This window comes from Fukomys damarensis, unplaced genomic scaffold (assembly GCF_012274545.1).
Source record: "Fukomys damarensis isolate Sample0158 unplaced genomic scaffold, DMR_v1.0_HiC HiC_scaffold_7, whole genome shotgun sequence".
Taxonomy (NCBI): Eukaryota; Metazoa; Chordata; class Mammalia; order Rodentia; family Bathyergidae; genus Fukomys; species Fukomys damarensis.
The window spans coordinates 7,054,175-7,071,667 of record NW_022900919.1 but is presented as its reverse complement, the minus strand read 5'-3'; the positions used below and the strand labels follow the sequence as shown (position 1 = coordinate 7,071,667).

At 45.6% G+C, this 17,493-nt stretch overlaps 1 protein-coding gene across 1 annotated transcript in view; it reads right to left on the bottom strand.

Annotated features, from left to right (window-relative positions):
• The window catches only part of Pcsk6 (proprotein convertase subtilisin/kexin type 6), a 144,021-nt gene extending 128,634 nt beyond the window's left edge, over positions 1-15,387 (bottom strand). Inside the window, exon 1 of the mRNA XM_010611088.1 lies at positions 15,262-15,387. Coding sequence (XP_010609390.1) covers positions 15,262-15,387 — 126 coding nt within the window. The remainder of the gene's footprint in view (positions 1-15,261) is intronic.
• Positions 15,388-17,493: the final 2,106 nt, after the last annotated feature.

Genomic DNA, 17,493 nt, shown 5'->3' with positions numbered 1-17,493 from the left:
CACGTGGGGGTGCAGATCACTCCTCCCAGAAGCACAGCAGCTATCAGCATCGTTCTGCCTCCTGCCCAAATCTGTTCCTCCCCACAGGGAGTTCTTGGTGAAGGGCACCAACTCGCCCCTCCATGGCAATCTCTGAGATGGTTTCCAATGCCAGCAGAGGCAGCTGCAAGGCTCTGCTGGCTCCAAATGGCATTGGGAAGACACAGGTGTCCTATTCCCTCTATGAAAGTTGCTCAGCAAGGCCAGCAAGGCTGAGACCAAGGGTGGGGCTGCTGGGGACCCCAAAGCTTCCAAGGCTAGGCATGTCTGTCTGGCCTATGGACTCTCTCCCCATCCTCCTTCCAGAATGTGCTGAGGCCAAAGCGTACTACACAGTGGAGTCAGGGAGACCCTGCTGGCACAGGCAAGACATGCCCTGCACTCCACGCAGCTCGCTGCGTTCACTCATAGTGAGCACCCTGGGCCTGCTGGAGAGTCCAGCTCTCCGGCCGACAGGCAGGGAAGAGAATAAACCTCTGGAGCATCCTGGGCTGGAGCGTCTTTGGGAAGAGTGTTTCTGGCTCTTTTTATGTTCTTTAACACACCTTTGAATTTCCTGGCTGCTTACACGGGGCAGATACGAGGACTATCAGACCTCAGTGGGCTTTGCCGGTGTGGGCTTGACCTGCTGTCTTAAAGGCAAAGAGAAAGATGTAGTGATTTGTAAGAAATGTTGGAGGAGAGGCCCATCTAACCTCTCAGATCTGATGTGCAGCAAAGTCACTGCAGGACTCGCCCAGGCTATCAACAGGGACATTAGATTGTTCCAAAGGTCCATCCGCCCACTCTACAGTGGACGTGACTGCAGACACAGGTGCAAGTGCATAGTACTGGAGTCTGGAAGGGGAGGAAGAGCTGAGTGCATACTTTGGTCAACCCACAAGAAACAAAACAAAACAAAACAAACAAAATACACACAGTGTCACACCACTGCCTTGGGCCACACAGCTTAAACCCTGCCTCCGGGGGAACAGCTGATAAGCAGCCAGAGAATGTCACAATTCAAGGTCTCAGAAATGAATGGGTCATAGATGAAGCTTCTGACTTTGCAAAAAGCTATTCACTTTATCATTGTGAAGCCTGCCCTTGGCTAGAAACAGATGTTTCAAGCCTCTTCCCCTCTGCAGCTGCAGTGGCTGGCTTCCGGAGCTGCTTCTCTTTCTTCAGGGCTGGCATCTTCCAAGGGCTGTACCTTTCTGGAAATGTCTATGTCTAAAGTCATGGTCTGAGTTCAGTTATATAATGCTATCGATCCCAGGTGGCCTGCTTAGGAAAAACAAAACTAATTAGAGCCCATAAAAACCTACGCACCAAATTAATTCTGTATTGCGCTGGTGACTTCCACCTGAAAAAAGTTACAAATTTAGATGGTCACTGAACCTATATTTAGCCAATAGTGGTATTTATAATTAAGGGGAGAGAGAGAGCGGGGGGGCATTTTGTTATTTTTTTAGAGCACTTTTTAAAAACTGCTTCCCATTTCAGTCACATATACACATAGAAACATTCTGTTATTGCAGTAATTACAATCTTGACTCCAGTTAAGATTATTGCACAATTTCCCAGTTCCCTAAAATTACTTTCTTCAACATGTATCCACCCAAACTGTGCAATTAAAGCTGTTCAACTTCCTACAAATTCCTGAAATAAAAACATTAATTTTTACTTAGTAGACTTCATTTTCTCTTCTCTCCAGTTGCCAAAGCAAATGGTCTGGCTTCTGATGAGAATGCTTGACTTGTGTACTTGGCCTTGGCCTATGCTTTTAATGACCACAAAGAGCTATCTATCTGAAAAACTCCACGATCGTTACTTTGAAGCGCTCCATTCAAACTTATTTACCAGTTAAAGGTTTCTTTTATGGCTGTCTGGAATTAGTCATTTTACCAGATTCCTAACTCAGGCCCCCTTTAGTATTCATTCTTGTTATATTTTGACTTAAAAATAAAGCATCTCCTTCCTGAAAGAGTCCATCCTAAAACTATCACATGGGGAAGAGCATAGCTTCTGTGAGGGGGTAAGAGGGGAGGGGAGGACCTGGGGTACCCCAGAGGAAGGCAGTGCTGGAGCCCAGCAGGTGGGGAAGGCACCCATGCTGGGGAACAGGGAACCTCTAGGACCCCTGATGAGAGCAGCACACCTGGGAATAAAGTCCGAACAGGAGGAAGAGGGCACCCTCCCTAGGGAAGGGGTAGTCAGAAGACATGGCAGATTGCCTCCCCACAGCTCGACAGATCAAGGGGAGCCACACCTCTCAATGTTGGAAAAGAAAATGACACATAAAAGGGGAAAACAGAAGAATCTGGTGGTGTTGGACTGGAATTAGATATCTGCGTGAATTCAGTTTTCGAAATACGTGGAGAAACAAATACACATGCAAGTATGTATTGCTAAGGTGTGGATGAGTGTCCCCCAAAGACCTGCATGTTGAGGCTTGGTCCCCTGTGTGTGGCAGTCCTGGAAGGTGGGGAACCTTCAGGAGGTGGGGCCTAGTGGGAGTAAGTTAGGTCCTTGGGGGCCTGGCCTTGAAGGGCTCACTGGAACCTGGCCCCATCCTCTCTTGTCTCTTTCTTTGGCTTATCACTAGGCCCCACTGATTAAAGGTTCTGTCACCTTCCAGTAGTGTCACTCTGGGGACCAAGCCTTTAACACATGGACTTTTCAGGGACATTGAATATCCAAACTATAGGCTCTGTGAGGACCACTGCTGGGCAGCTAGGGAAATCATACTACCAATAAAATTTTATTAAAGCATGTTAGCAATAAACTTTTTTAAAATGGCAATAAAATAAGGTACCCAGACCTCCCTGCTCCCTTTCCCAATGAAGGCTTAAAGAACTTATGGTCTAGATTTGAAGACAAAAGCTGAATTGCTTAAACTTCTAAACCATTCTCCAAGAGCATCTTCCTCTAACTCTATGTTGCAAACCACAGATGGATTCTTTCTTTCTTCCACTGGAACAGACCCCATTGGACCAGGAATCATGCTGAACAGATGTAAAGCAAACAGGGTTTACTTCTCGGGCAGAGGAGCTCTGGGGTAGGAAGGCTGTCCTTACCTCTCATGTCCCCAGGGCTGAGCTCTTCACCACAGGTAGGGGCCGTGGCTCTATGCTCCAGACTGCTTGCCCTGCAGGTGATTTGGCCAGAGGATGGGTTCACAGTGCTGCCCTGTGACATGTTTGGTCACTGGTTAGCAGATGTACCCGGATGTTCACAGAGCCACACGGGGATCCCATGACAGCGTGGAGAGGAGCCACTGGAGACTCCGGGAAGCCGGACTGCAGGCCTCCTAAACTCTTCCAGAAAAGCCAGTGCTAGGGCTATGCGCGAGCTGTCTGAGTTTTAATATGAGCAACCCATTTTAAATGTTACACCAGCATGCAGCCTCCTGAACATGCCTGCAGATTCCAGGCAGCCAGGGGTCAGATTCTCCTATCTTGAGGAAGCTTGCAGCTTACTTTTCTCTGAGTGTGGAAGACACAGGGCTGTAGCCTCATCCTCAGAAGGTCCAATCTGGAAAATTCGCCAGGGAAGAGAGGCTCTGGTTATCAGCCCAGATTTGCTCTTAGCAAAGCCTACCTCTATGCCCGCAGTAAAGCACATCCATAGCCTCGGCACTGTGGACTGGGTACAGTACACTGGGCAAGCAGGCTGTACCACCCCACCTACAACAAGCCTACACTGACCACCCACGAAAGCCGGCGAGGCCCATCTGCAGAAGCCCTCAGAGAGCAAGACCAGCGCTAGGCTGCCGTTTGGGGTTACTTCGCAGAGCAAGGCCATGTTGGAGGAGGCTATGTGATTTTTTAAAATGGACTTTGTTCTTATGAAAGAAATGCTGGCAATTTAAACAGTAATATCTAAAAGACCCTCACCTGAGAGTAGCTGTCCTAAGGGAAATTAAAAGGCATTTTAGAGAAATTAATCTTCAAACTTTCCACTTTAAAAACAAGTATCTCCTAACTCTGATAAAAACGAGCACAGGAGCTGAAAGTGTCTGCACACTCAAGCTCACTGAAGCATTATTCACAGTCGTCAGGGAGAGGAAGCAGACCAAGGATCCAGCAGTGATGGCTGAATGGTTAAACGAAACATGTGTATGCAATGGAACATTACTCAGCCTTAAAGAGGAAGGAAATGGTGACACAAACTCTGATCCAAATAACCTTGAGAACATGGTGCTGAGTGAGGTGAGCCAGTTACAAAAAGACAAACACAGTAGGATTCCACTTCTGTGGGGGTCCTAGAACCCTTAGAGACAGAAAGCAGAATGGGGGCTGGCAGGGGCCACAGGAAGAGGGACAGGGAGTTAGTGTTTAAAGGGTACAGAGTTTCAGCTTAGAAAGAGTCCTGCAGACGGATGGTGGTGATGATCATCCAACGTGAATATATGTAATTGCTAAGGAACTATGTGCTTAAAAATGTTTGAAATGGGAAACGTTATGTTATGTATATTTTGCCAGCATTTTAAAAACTCTGTGTTCTTGGACAGGGGATTTAGCTCACCGGTTCTGCCGCCTGCTTTGCAAGTGCAAAGTCCTGAGTTTGATCCCCGGCATCAAAAAAAAAAAAACAAATCTGGCCACGGATTTGGCTCAGTGGTTCCGCCACCTGCTTTGCAAGCACAAGGGCCTGGGTTCGATCCCCAGTACCAAAATAAATAAATTAATTAAATTAAATTAAATTTTTAAAAATTCTGTGTTCTATCCTAAAACTGCCTCATCTGCTATGTCGCTCAGAGGACTACAGCACCAGGGTCCCCAGGATGCATGCAGGCCTAAGAAGAAGGTTCAGTCAGGAGCAAGGACAGAAAGCAGACCACAGTACTGCCGTGCAGCTGCAGTTACTAACAACTCATGGCTCTGGGTGGCTCTTCCCCTTCCTCTGTCCCTCCCCATCATGTGGTTCCCCTTAAAGGGAAGAAGAACTCAGGAAGGAAGTGGCAATGCTCTCGGAGATGGCCTGTGTCCCCTGACCCCCCGATTAGGGACGGTAAGAGAGCTGGAAAACACACCCGTGAGGCCAGCTTCCTTTCATCCTGACATCCGTCCTGAGCAATGGCCTTGGAGGCTAGCTGACCAGATGCCCTGGTGAACACGCTGCTCTGAGACGGGCAGTCCAAGGGTCGTAAGACACGGGAAACTGCAACTTACTGCATCAATGGCCCAGGTTCTCAACACCAGCTCATAACAGACAAGACACTCGTTCTGCCTCTGTGACTCACGCCTGTGCCAGTAATGAAAAATAAAGATGCTTATCCCTTCCTTCCAAAAAAAAAAGGTAAAAATAGAAGGGGAAAAAAAAGGAAACAAAGCTTTTGCATATAAGGAAGGGAGGGGGGAACATGAGAAAAAAGAAGAGGCAGGATAGAGGTCATGTACAGGTGCAAATTCCCTAGGATGAGTGTTACCGTTATGTATATCTGAAATGTACCAATACATGTTTTGCTTAAAAAATATAAAAATTTGCATTCGGTCCTATGAGCTTTGAAAAAAACAGGAAGAAGTTGCCGATGAGGCGGTTGCCGTGATTTCACCAAAAGGCAGTTACAGGGATGCTCATCTTAGGTTGCAAAACATATCTTGCTTGTCCACTAAAAGTAGGATGTCCTGCAGTTGTTTTCTTCTTAGCTCTTTAAGAACGGTGCCTGGGACTCCTTGATATGCTAAGGAGGCCAAAGACAGGGTCACGGCCACCTCTGCACCTCACGGCCTTAGTTTCCACTCTCAGCTCTTCTCGCCAGTTGTTTCACGCCAGCGTCAATGGTTGGGACAACATCTGCCGATAAATGAGGTAGGCAGAGCTTCCATAGTCAAAGCGGAATTCCAGATGCACTCATTCATAGAGCTAATTCTTTGACAGGAAGATGAGAGAAAACAGATCATGCTGTTCTCTCTCTGCCCTCTGCTCCACTTGTGATTCACGGAGACAACACACACATCAGTCTCTGGAATTGAGGCAGAGCCTCGCTTAGTGCTCTGTGGCCTCCTCCGTGACAGCAATGCCTGCCCTGCCTGACTGCTGGCGAGGCGGATCACTCTTTCCTCTTTCTTCCAGCATCCCTTCTTCATCCTCTCAAGTCACCAGCGGTCTCTGCTGGCACCTGCCCATCCCCTCACCCATTCCCTCAACAAGTATTTGTGGAGTTGCTTGAATGAGGCAATAATCTAGACACAGGGGGCCCATGAGGACCCAGGACCTGAGCTCCATGGAGGGAGATGAAGGAAGCACAAACACAGCCACCTGCCCACCCAGGGCTCAGAGGGCTTCGCCAGGCACAACAGTTTGCCAAAGGGGACCCAAAGATACAAATGGGAACCTGGCTGAGTATAGAGGACACCTCGCTGGTCCTCCAAGGAAAGACGGGGCCAAGCAGAGAGACGTAGGACACAGGAGGTAAGAATGAGACCGAGGCAGGGAGGTGGCAAGGAAGGGACCCTTGGTCATGGCCTTGCACAGACCACAGGGGACACTACTGTCTCAACTCAGCAGCTGAGCTTGACCCTGGAGCCAAGGTGCCTGTGCCTAAATCCCAGCTCTGGTCAACTGAAAAGGGACCGTGGGTGAGTTCCTGCACTTCTCTAGCCTTTAACCCCCACTGCACACAATGGGGACACTGATATCCTCCACCCAAGGCTACTGGGAGGATAAATGAGGCACAGGGCTTATGAAATGCTTCGCCGGGGCCTGGCACACAGCAGGCTGCCATCGGGTAGCTTTATTTATATTATTTCCTAAAATACGGAAATGAGAGTCCATCTCCCTTCACAAGGAAAAATGGACAGCAATCAAGTTGTTTGCAAAGTTAGATAACAATTCCAATTTGCCCATCCATTTCAATTTTTTAAAAAGTGTATATAGCCGGCCCTCTGGATCTGTGGGTTCAACCATGTGGAATGAAAATATTTAGGAGAAAATATATTGTGTGGCTGGTGATGCATACTATGTAATTAAGCCTACGATGGCTGTGTCTACACTGAACACGTACAGACATTTTTCCTTGTCGTTATTCCCTAAACAACAGTGTAACGACTATTTACACAACACTTAATTGTATCAGGTATTATAAGTCACCCAGAGATGATTTAAAGCACACAGGAGAATGTGTGAAGCTTCTACGCAAATACTGCACCGTTCCACTGGAGTGACTCGAACATCTACAGATTTCTGGGATTCATGGGGGGCCTTGGAACCAACTCCCCACTGATACTGAGGGATGACTGCTTCACCAGTGGTCCTGGGGTGAAAATAAGCCAACCTAGACAAGGCCAAAGGACGCCAAGGTGAAACAGAGCCCCTGCTGGCCAAGCCCGCACCCAAAGGGCAGCGGGCACAGAGGGCAGTGCCAGGTGACAGCGCCACACATGGGCGTCTTCCACGCATGTGAGATCCCTTGTGTCTTCATTTCCAGTTCCCCGAAATAAGCTTCTTTCTTAGCCACTTGCTTTTTACAGACACTTCTAAAAAAAAATTCTGCACTTTATGTCTGATTCTAGGTTGCAACATTTTTTAAGCCCCGGACTTCTGATTCTGCAGAACAAATTCATGTCGTCTGTCATCTCTTATGTTCACATGTCTGTAAAGACAGATTCACTTCCGATGAGGGAGCTGCTCATCTGGTTCTGTGAAATCCTAGCTGATGTATGTTTAATGCCTGCTCAAGCTGACAGCTGGCATCTCCGATACCCAATGGCTGTGATACAATACATGCCCTCCACAGGCGAGGCTGGCCCACACTACCTGCTCTCAGATGGTGGCTGTTCTTCATGCACAGCCGTCAGCCACCACACAGCAAAGAACTCATGTGTCTACCTCACGCCTTTTTAGAGCATGACCGGTAAATTCACCCTGCTGTTGCTGGAGGAGTGGGTTCAACTGTGCCAACTGGAGTGTCTACCATGAATCCCAACTCCAACGCTATGTGCCATATTTCGCCACCTGGGTGCATCTGGGTCCCTGCGGTGGGCAGACCACACGTTGAAAGGGTTTTCTGGGGGCTTTGACAGGGGGCACAAATCCAAACACCCCAAAGAAGCCAGTCAGGCAGCATGGAGCAGGCTCTTCACAGTCCTGTTTCGCTCTGTGGCCTGACTTCCCAGGAGGGTGCTGGGGGCAGACCTGAGCGAAGTCTGAGCTGTGTCTGCTCACCCACTGGGGACCAGGCCCTGTCCTGCCTTCCACAGCACATACTCCCACCGTCTCTCCTCAGTAGGCCAGACCACAGCACCCTATAGCGCATCTGGCAGCGCCCAAGGGACAGATTTCTTGACGGATTGGCTCCTTTCAAACACTCATTCTAGTTTATTTCTCCCCAGTCACAATGATACACACAAACTTTGTCAAATGATCGCTCGGGTTTTCAGTGATGGGTCTAATTACTCGTTACACCACTCTGTAACCTCTTCCTTTCCCGAATCCAGGTTAAATTTAGTAACTTTTGGTCTAGCTCTGTTGGCTCCTACACTTGGAAAAAACCAAAATTGCCTTCCATTCCATTTGACTCCCCGACATGCCCATCTCTTCCCCAGGGATCTGAATGTGCCTGCAGATTTGCTACCGACCACAGTGCTCTGTGGCTCCACATGCCCGTGTTCACAGAGGACAGCTGTGCGTGTGGCTTCTCTCAGGCAAGGGAGAAAGGCTTTTGGAGAGAAATCAGAAGAGGAGGCTAAAACATACTGTGTCTGACAGGCTGTCCTAGGCCCCAAGGTATCTGGGGACCCCAGAATTGGAGTGGCCAGCCAGTCCCGGCAGCATTCTGGGGGTCCCGGACTGATCAGCTACTCGAGCCTCCTGTTCATGTGGCCCATCATCTCCTTGGCCTTCCAGCTCCACAGCCCAGCCTTCCCATCTACTTCCCAGACCCAGGCACCAGCTGCTCCTGACTTATTCTTTACACCGAGCCTCTCTGGGCCTCCTCTCCTCCCCCAGGCTCATGTCTGGCTCCCCCACCGGACTCGCAGGAATTCCTTTGCGTTTGTTTGTTTGTTTTTTGTTTTAAGTCTCAAATAAAAGATTCCTCTGCCCTTTGGTACGTCTTCGGCCCTCCTGGGCTGACCCTCCCCCACCCCACCCCATAAACGTGTCTGGATTTCTCAGTCCTGTTGCCCTGGTTTATATGTTTATGGCTCTCCCTTTCACTCTTAGAAATGCCCTGGCTTGTGCAATAAAGTCTGCAGTAACTCCCCAGGGAAGGAGACTTCCAGGCCAACACGGAAGTCACAATAATTCCAGCTCCCCCTGCTGCTCCTCTTCCTAAGTCCTCATGGCCCACCGCGGTCACTCTCACCCTTCCCCACACTGCCTGCCACTGTCCCAGGTCTCACCTTCCTCCTCTGCCACCACCACACGATGTGTACACCCAGGTGAACACGCTCATGATTCCCCGATTCTCTCCCTGACGGCGCCAGCCCAGCAGCCGGGAACATAACCAGCCAGACCCCCACACGGAAGCCCAGCCCTCACTGCAGCTCCTCCTGCCCATGATCATTCCTGGTCCTCGATCCATGTGGCCCCCATCTGGACCTCTAACCTAGCCTGGTTCCCGTGAGCAGCTACATCAACCGTGTTTTGCGCAAAACCCTAGATGGCCCGCCCTCCCCCTCTGCCACCCTACTTTACCACACAGCCGATTACCACACAGTCACACTGTCACCACCGCATCTTTGGGAGCCATTCCTTGGCTGTCCTTCAAAAATATTCACATTGTTTGCCAAGCCCAGACTCTCCCCCTACCTCATCTCCACGGCCAGTCCAAAAATCTCCTCTCCCTGACATCAGAGGCCTCAAGGCACAGGGCTGTTCGCCACAACAGAGATTCACCTAGACAAAAGTCTGTGGAGATGGAGAGGGTCTGACCCATTCTTCCAGAGGCTTGCTCTGACAGACTTGACTCTATATCCAACAATATGGAACTTCATTCCTGTCTAGAGACACAGAATGTTTTCTAAGACTGACCCAGCACCAGGCCTTACAGCAAATCCCTTAAGTCAAAGAACTAATTTCCAAGACAGCAAAGTCTCTGATCATAATGCAGCGAAAAGATTAAAATTCCTACACATTTGGAAATTAACACACACGTATTTGTATAACTTGTGGTACAAAGAAAGCATAATAATGGAGATTTTAAAGTACTGGGAATGGAACAGTAACGAAAACACTACTTAGGACAACTCATGAACATTCGTGAACATGATACTAGAAGGGTCAATGCATAATCTTCAGTGCTTATGTTATAAAGAGAAATGCTGAAATTTATGAGAGTAAGTGTCCAACTAAAAAGTTTTTTAAAGGGTTGAGGATGTAGCTCTGTGATAGAGTGCTTGTCTAGCAAGTACAAGGCCCTGGGTTGAAGTTAGGGACAAAACTCTATAAAACAGAAAATAAATTTGCAACAGAGAAGATTTTAAAAGCTGAAAGTAGTTCTTTAAAAAATCTAGGAAGAGACAAATCCACAGAAGCATTGCTAAAGAAAAAATGAAAGCATAAAGAAGTAATATCGTAAATGAAATGAGATAGAACTACAGTTAAAGCAGAGATTTAAAAGATAACAGGGAACCATTCTTGAGGATGGTAAGCTAATAAATCCAAAAACTTAGACAACATGAACAAATGCCTAGAAAATTATAATTTATGAAAACTTAAAAAGAAATACCTTTAGGTCTAGTCAGAGTTTCCACTAAAGCAACTGAAGCAGTAGTTACACATCTATAACTCTCACATGAAATAGGCCTAGACAGTTTTACAGGTGAGCTCTACTAAAATTTCAAGGTATACATCATCCCAGACTTACACATACTCTTCAAGAGAATGGAAAAAGTAAAATTTTATGAGGCCAGAAAAATATTAAAATCAGACAAGGACACTATCAGAAGGGAAAATTATGGGTTCACTTTGGCCATGAATATAGAAGCTGAACTCCTAACAAGAGTATTAGAAAACCAAATTCAGCAATAAGTAAAAAAACATAATCTACCATGACCAAGGTGGGTTTATTTCAGAAATGGAAATGTATTTTAACACTAAAATATCAATAAATGTAATTCATTCTGCCAACAGGTTAAAAGAGAGGTAGGAAAAGTATTTTTAAAGTTCAAAACCCATATGATTTTTAAAACTTTTAGCAAATTAGAAAAAGAAGGAAATCTTAACTTGTTAAAAATTAATCTACAAACACAAATAGCAAGTATCAGTCTTCACTGAAAAGTATTAGAAGCGCATCCTTTAAAACCAAGAACAAGGTAAGAATGCCTATAATCAATACTGTTGACATTATTATCCTAAAGGTCTTAGCTAGCAGGATTAGTAAATAAAAAGCTTAAAGATCAACCAGGAAGAAACAAAATGCAAATGACTCCCAAATAATATGACTATGTACCCAAAAAATCTATGGTTTCCTATGGTTTACACTGTAAAACCATAAATAAATTATTAGAAAAAATAAGGAAGTTTACAGCAATGAGTCTGGATATGAGGTCAATATTTAAAAATTCAATTGCATTTCTATATGCTACCAACAACTACTAGAAAATTTACAGTACTTATACATTTAACTAAAGATGTGTATGTCTTATATACAGAAAATTATAAAATTTTACTAATGATTAAAGGACACAAATAAAAAGGCATACCATATTCATGGATATGAATGGCCCTGTACCATAAAGTTATATAGATTTATATATTAAATTTATATAGATTTATATATTAAATAACATTTCAGCCAAAATTCTGATAGGGCTTTTGTTTTGTGGAACTTTTCAAACTAACTCAAAGTTAAGACAGAAAAACAAGGAGGCAAGAATAGTCTAAAAACACCTGAAAAAGAATATAATTTGTCTCGCCAGATATTAACTATAAAGCTACAATATTGAAGCCACCAAGGACAAATTTAACTCACAGAACATTAAAGAGAGACACATGCATACATAGAAGTTGATTTATGGCAATATCAATAGAAAAAAGGGAGCTAATCAATGGAAGATAATAAGGAAAACTAAAATTAAGTCCCAATTACACATCAGATACAAAAACAAATTTGCTCCACATTAAATTCATAGGTTTGAGAAAAGTAAAACTTAGAAAACATATGGGGTAGATCAAATATATTTGATTTGCCCCTCTAAATCCACCTCCTAAATTCTCCATCTGTTTCTCTTTCCTATGGATAAGAGCCACCTCCACCAGCCTCCTCTGCCTGAGGGTTGGGCTTGGGGATGGAGAATCCTGAGAAGAGACCAGAGACAGGTGGGGTAGAATTTAGTTGGCCTATCTTCTTCCCTGGCCTCCCCTACACGGTTGCTTCAGCCACCCAACCCCTTCCCCTTCTGAAGACTGTCTGTATAGTCTTCCTTTCCAGCTTCCATGGACATTTCCTCCCTCTTCCTTTGGGACCAAGGGTTAAAAACATCTCTTTTAATAATTCCTCTGAACTCTGCCCTCACCTCTGGAAAAGGTCCATTAACTTTCTCCAATGTGCACTACCTTTCCCATTGAGCTCCCGACTAATAAAGTAATTTTTGCCGGAGGCGCTCTTAAAATAGGTCTTCACATTGGGATTCTTGTTTTCCAGGAGCTCTAGGATAATCACCTTGGGTGTGTGTGTGTGTGTGTGTGTGTGTGTGTGTGTGATGGGGAGAGAGCAATCCACAGCACTGGGGATTCTATACAAATCCACAGCACTTAGGGTGATAAACAATGACACAGGTGAGGAGCAGGGAGATCAGGGTGTGGCCACAGTAGTGACTGCAAAGATTGTGAGGGCAGGTAGCATCTTCTCTTGGATCTTCAGAGCACGTACAGGAGAAAACAGAAATTAAAAGGTATAAATATTCAGTTAAGAACATGGACGTGCAAGACTATGTGTTCAATCTCCATCTCTCTCTCTCACACACACAGGCATGTGCACACACACTTGTGTAAAAGAACGTGTGGAGAACCAGAAGGTCCCAGGAAGCCTAGGGTATGATTTTAGGGTTCCACATTCAAAGAGCCATTGAATGCTCAGCATTCACTTCTGGGTCAGACAGTTAGGAAGATGGAGAAGAAGCAGGCCTGGCAGACATGAAATAGACACAGCTGTAACGTTGAACTCTGACCCCTCCTCTGAAGAGATGACCCTCCCACAGTCCATAGTGAGAAACCACCTCCTCTGTGAAAAGTCTTCTCTCAGCTGCCCCTGGGACCACTGCCTCATAGTGGATGCCCTTTGCCTTCAAGACCCGCCCACCACCTGGCCACCTGAGCCTGTGAGATGTCTACACCCGTCAAAGTGACCTGGACAGCAGAGGCACAGGTCCTGCATGGGAGGGGCTGGCCAGTGTGTAGGGGCAGGAGTCTGGACAGAGTATGGGAGTGGCTTCTACAGTCAGACAGCAAGGGAGACAAAGTACAGTATAAATCAGCCAGATACACAAACATGTGGATGTGGGTGCTTCCTCACATTCAGGTTATTTAGTATGAACAGGGCTTGTGGACAGTCTATAGTCCTTTTCTTATTTTTTGAGACAGTGTCTTGCTAAGTCACTAAGGTACCCAGGCTAGGTTTGAACTTGCAATCCTGCTGCCTTAGCCTCGAATGCACAAAAACCAAGAGTTGAGTGCTTGATACGCTGAGCTGCTCTGGGATGACTTAGTAAACTCCGAGGGATGGACTCACTCCCAGAGTTTCTGAGCAAGTAGGTGAGCAGTGGGGCCCCAAAATCTGCATTTCTAACAAGTCCCAAAGCTGCTGCTGCTGGTCCAGTGGGAACTCAGGGAAGTGGGAGTAACGGAGGGATCTATTGATGTCTACTACACTCCCCTGATCAATAAACACATGAAGAGATGCTCAACATTATTAGCCATTAAGGGCATGTAAATTCAGGCCACACTGTGCTGCCACTCCATGCCCACTGGGTCAGGTGTCGTGTAAAGTACAGACAGTGACAAGTGCTGACAGAGAGGTGGAGAGATGAGGACATTTGGCCACTGCTGGTGGGAATGGGAAATGGTGGCGTTACCTCCACCTGCAACAGGTGGCAGGTCTTCAAATTGTAAACACAGGGTTACCGTATGACTCAGCAATTCTACTGCCAGGTACAATCCCCAGTGCAATATAAATATTAGCCCATACAAAATCCTGTGCATAGCTGCTCACAGCAGTGTTTTCACAATAGCCAAAAAAGTGGAAACAACCTAAATGTCAGCTGACTGCTGAATGGACAAAAAACACCAAACCCATATGCTGGTATATTCATACAGTGGAATATTATTTGCCAATAAAAGAATGAAATACTGATAAATTCAACAACCTGGGTGAAACTTCAAAACATGATAAGTAAAAGCCAAATTTCAAAAATCCACATATGACATGGATCCATCAATGGAATGTCCAGAATAAGCAAACCCATAGAGACAGGATGTAGATTAGCCATGCCAGGGGCTGAGGGAGAGGGATGGAAGGGGGACTGACTACTACTAGGTACGCAGTGGTGAAAATGGCCAAAACTAATTTTAATGATGGCTGTATAACTCACGAATATACTAAAAACTACTGATTTGTACATTTTAAATAGTTGAGTCATGCAGTATGTAAATTATAGCTCAACCACACTATTTAAAAAGAGAAGGACTGGGAATGTGGCTCAGTGGTAGAGCTCTGGTCTAGAATGCAAAAGGCACTGGGTTCAACTCTCAGGACCATAAAGCAAGGAGGGGAGGGATCAGGGGAGAGACAGGGACAGAGAGGGAGTGGGGGAGAGGGAGGGAGGGAGAGAGAGAAAATTGAAATATACAAGTATATCAAAGCTATATCCCCGTTTTAATCACATTATAGTTTAGATCTAGAATGTCTCCCTAAAGCCTCATATGTTCAGAGGTTGGGCTTTTAGACAGCGATTTGATCGTGGGGTACAATACTCATCAGTACATCAACTGAGGAATCTATAGTTAAATATGCAGTTAGAAGGTGGGGCCTGATCAGAAGATACGGGTCATTAGAGGGTGTATCTCCCTCCCCGGATCTTCCCTTTACTCTCTGCTTCCTGACCACCATGATGGGTGTGTGTATCAGATAACGTTTTAAGGACAGAGGAAAAACAAGCATGGTGTCAACTCTGGCTCTGCCAATTTTGTTACATGAGGTAGAGAGAAGGAACTAACTATGGAGTGGCTATAAGGAGTCAAGGAGATCAAGGCCTCTAGGACAGTTCCCTGCCCACTAAGAGTTTGCAAACTTGCCATTGCCACACCATAATCCTCCTCATTTTTATCCTCATCCTCATCATTATTTTCCTTTGGTAGAAGTGATCCCCCACTGCCCACACCTATAGTTTCACTGGCACCTCTCCTAGACAACTTGCCCATTCTACCAATAAGGCGATTACTGATGCAGACATCACCCTTACTGAAGAGCTTCCTTGAGACCAGCTAGCCTGTCTAGGCACCTGGACCAGAGCCTGTTCTCATGAAATATGGCTTAATCTGATCAACATTAAGAGGTAGTTTCTTGGAATAATGCAGCATTCTCTTTCTCCCCCTCTCCCTTCCTTATTTCCTAATCATTCATAAACTAGTAGAAGTACACTATAGGCATTGTGATATATGAAGATACACTAGGTTGCCCCAACCTTCCTATTTCAAACTCTTTCTCCTTTACCTGGGTTGTAGAACCTTTAAAAAAAAAAATCACTTGATTTCCCAGACTCCCTTGCAGCTAGTATAGCCATGTGGCACAGTTCTGTCCCATGAGATGTAGGCACAAGTTGCTGGGGAAAGTTATTTTTCCTTAATGAAAAGGAAAAAGTCTTCACCCTTCTACTTTTTGCCTTTAGTCCTGCCACCTGTCTGGCACTTGGACATGAGACCTCAAAGTACACCAGCTACCATGCTGCCATGAGGAAATGACCATTAGAACAGAGACCTCCTGCTGAGACTAACAGGGTAGAAAAAGGAGATACCACCTACACACCAGCCATGGATAGCCATAACCAGACTTGGTGTGTGGGAAAGAAAAAAAAGAGCTCCACTTTTCTTAAGCCACTATCTTCTGGTGTTTGCATCTGAATACATTTCTAGTGTTATTTACAATGCACTGAAGTTGTTGACACATGATGTATGCACACAGCATCATTACTCCCCAACAGAAAGCACATTATCTGCTATAACAAGGCAGCGTTTAGATTACTGGTTACAGTAAATTGCAGCAATTTGATAACTTCAAATTTTGGCTCTCATGGCAGAAAGCAGGCTATGACTCCAAAACTCCACAAACACCCAAAATTCGGTGACTCCTCCAAAATCCACTATGGAACCAACCCAGGGAAAATATGGGAGAGGATACTAATAATAGGGGTGGCCACTCACTTTCCCCCAATCTCTGAGCTAGTGGTTACAATGTGGACTTTAGCGTTAGGTGTCCACAAGGGAAGACAGCTCTCCCTGGGGTCAGCATGAAGTGTGATGGATCATCAGTTAAAGAGACCAACTTTATGTCCACACTAAAAACAAAGACCCTTTCACAGAAGGCAACATTTACCCTGCGATCCTCACAGTAGCCAGCTGCAGAACTCTGATCTGCAGTGATGACTGCAATCATATTTCATAGATGAGCGATTTGACATCCAGGGACGTTAAGCAGTTCACAAACTGCTGGTCAGCGTGCAGGCAAAAGTTCTGGGATTTTACCTAAATCTTCTGCTTATGTTTTGGCTACTGGCTTTATCTGCAAGAGGTACTAGATCAAAATAGTCCTATAAAATGAAAAACACATCTGTCTTTATGCACGATGGGGAAATCTGGCTAATCTGAGGTAAGCAGAAGGAAAAAAATATAAGCCTACCTTTTGCTTCCCCACAATGCTCCCTTTTGTTCCCCTAGAATGTCTGTTCTTTAATAAGACACTCAGCATTTGTGGAATCTGTCCTGAGTAATGCCCAGAGCAAGAAATGGGAAAATGATAAAAATTTAGTACCTTGAGATATAACATTTTCATTTGGGAATGAAAGCAAACATTTGAAATCTACATGAAAAAATGCATTTGTAGAGAGCTGCTCCATGCTCTGTTCAGGTCTTTCCACCATAGACTATCTATCATTAGCCTCCAAGATGCTAACATAGACCAACTGACATGGCCTAAGGTCTTACTTTCTCTTAACTTTACAGGGGAATCTTGAATTAATTTCAAGCAGGAGGTTCCTCTTTCTCATCAGTTGTAAAAGTGGGATGAGTCCCACTGAGCCTATCAGGCAGGCAAAAGGCTGAGGTGGGGCCTCCCATGACCTGTTGAAAGGGGGGCGCTGGAACCTGTACCTCACTTGGAGCCAGTAACCAAGCAGGCCAGGGACATCCTGGCTACAAATTGTGTGGCTCATTAGTTTTTAGTCTGGCTTAACTTTTCCCTGTGCCATCCAGGGCTTTTCAACAGCTACACTTTTCCCAAAAAAAAAAAAAAAAAAAAAAAAAAAAAAAAAA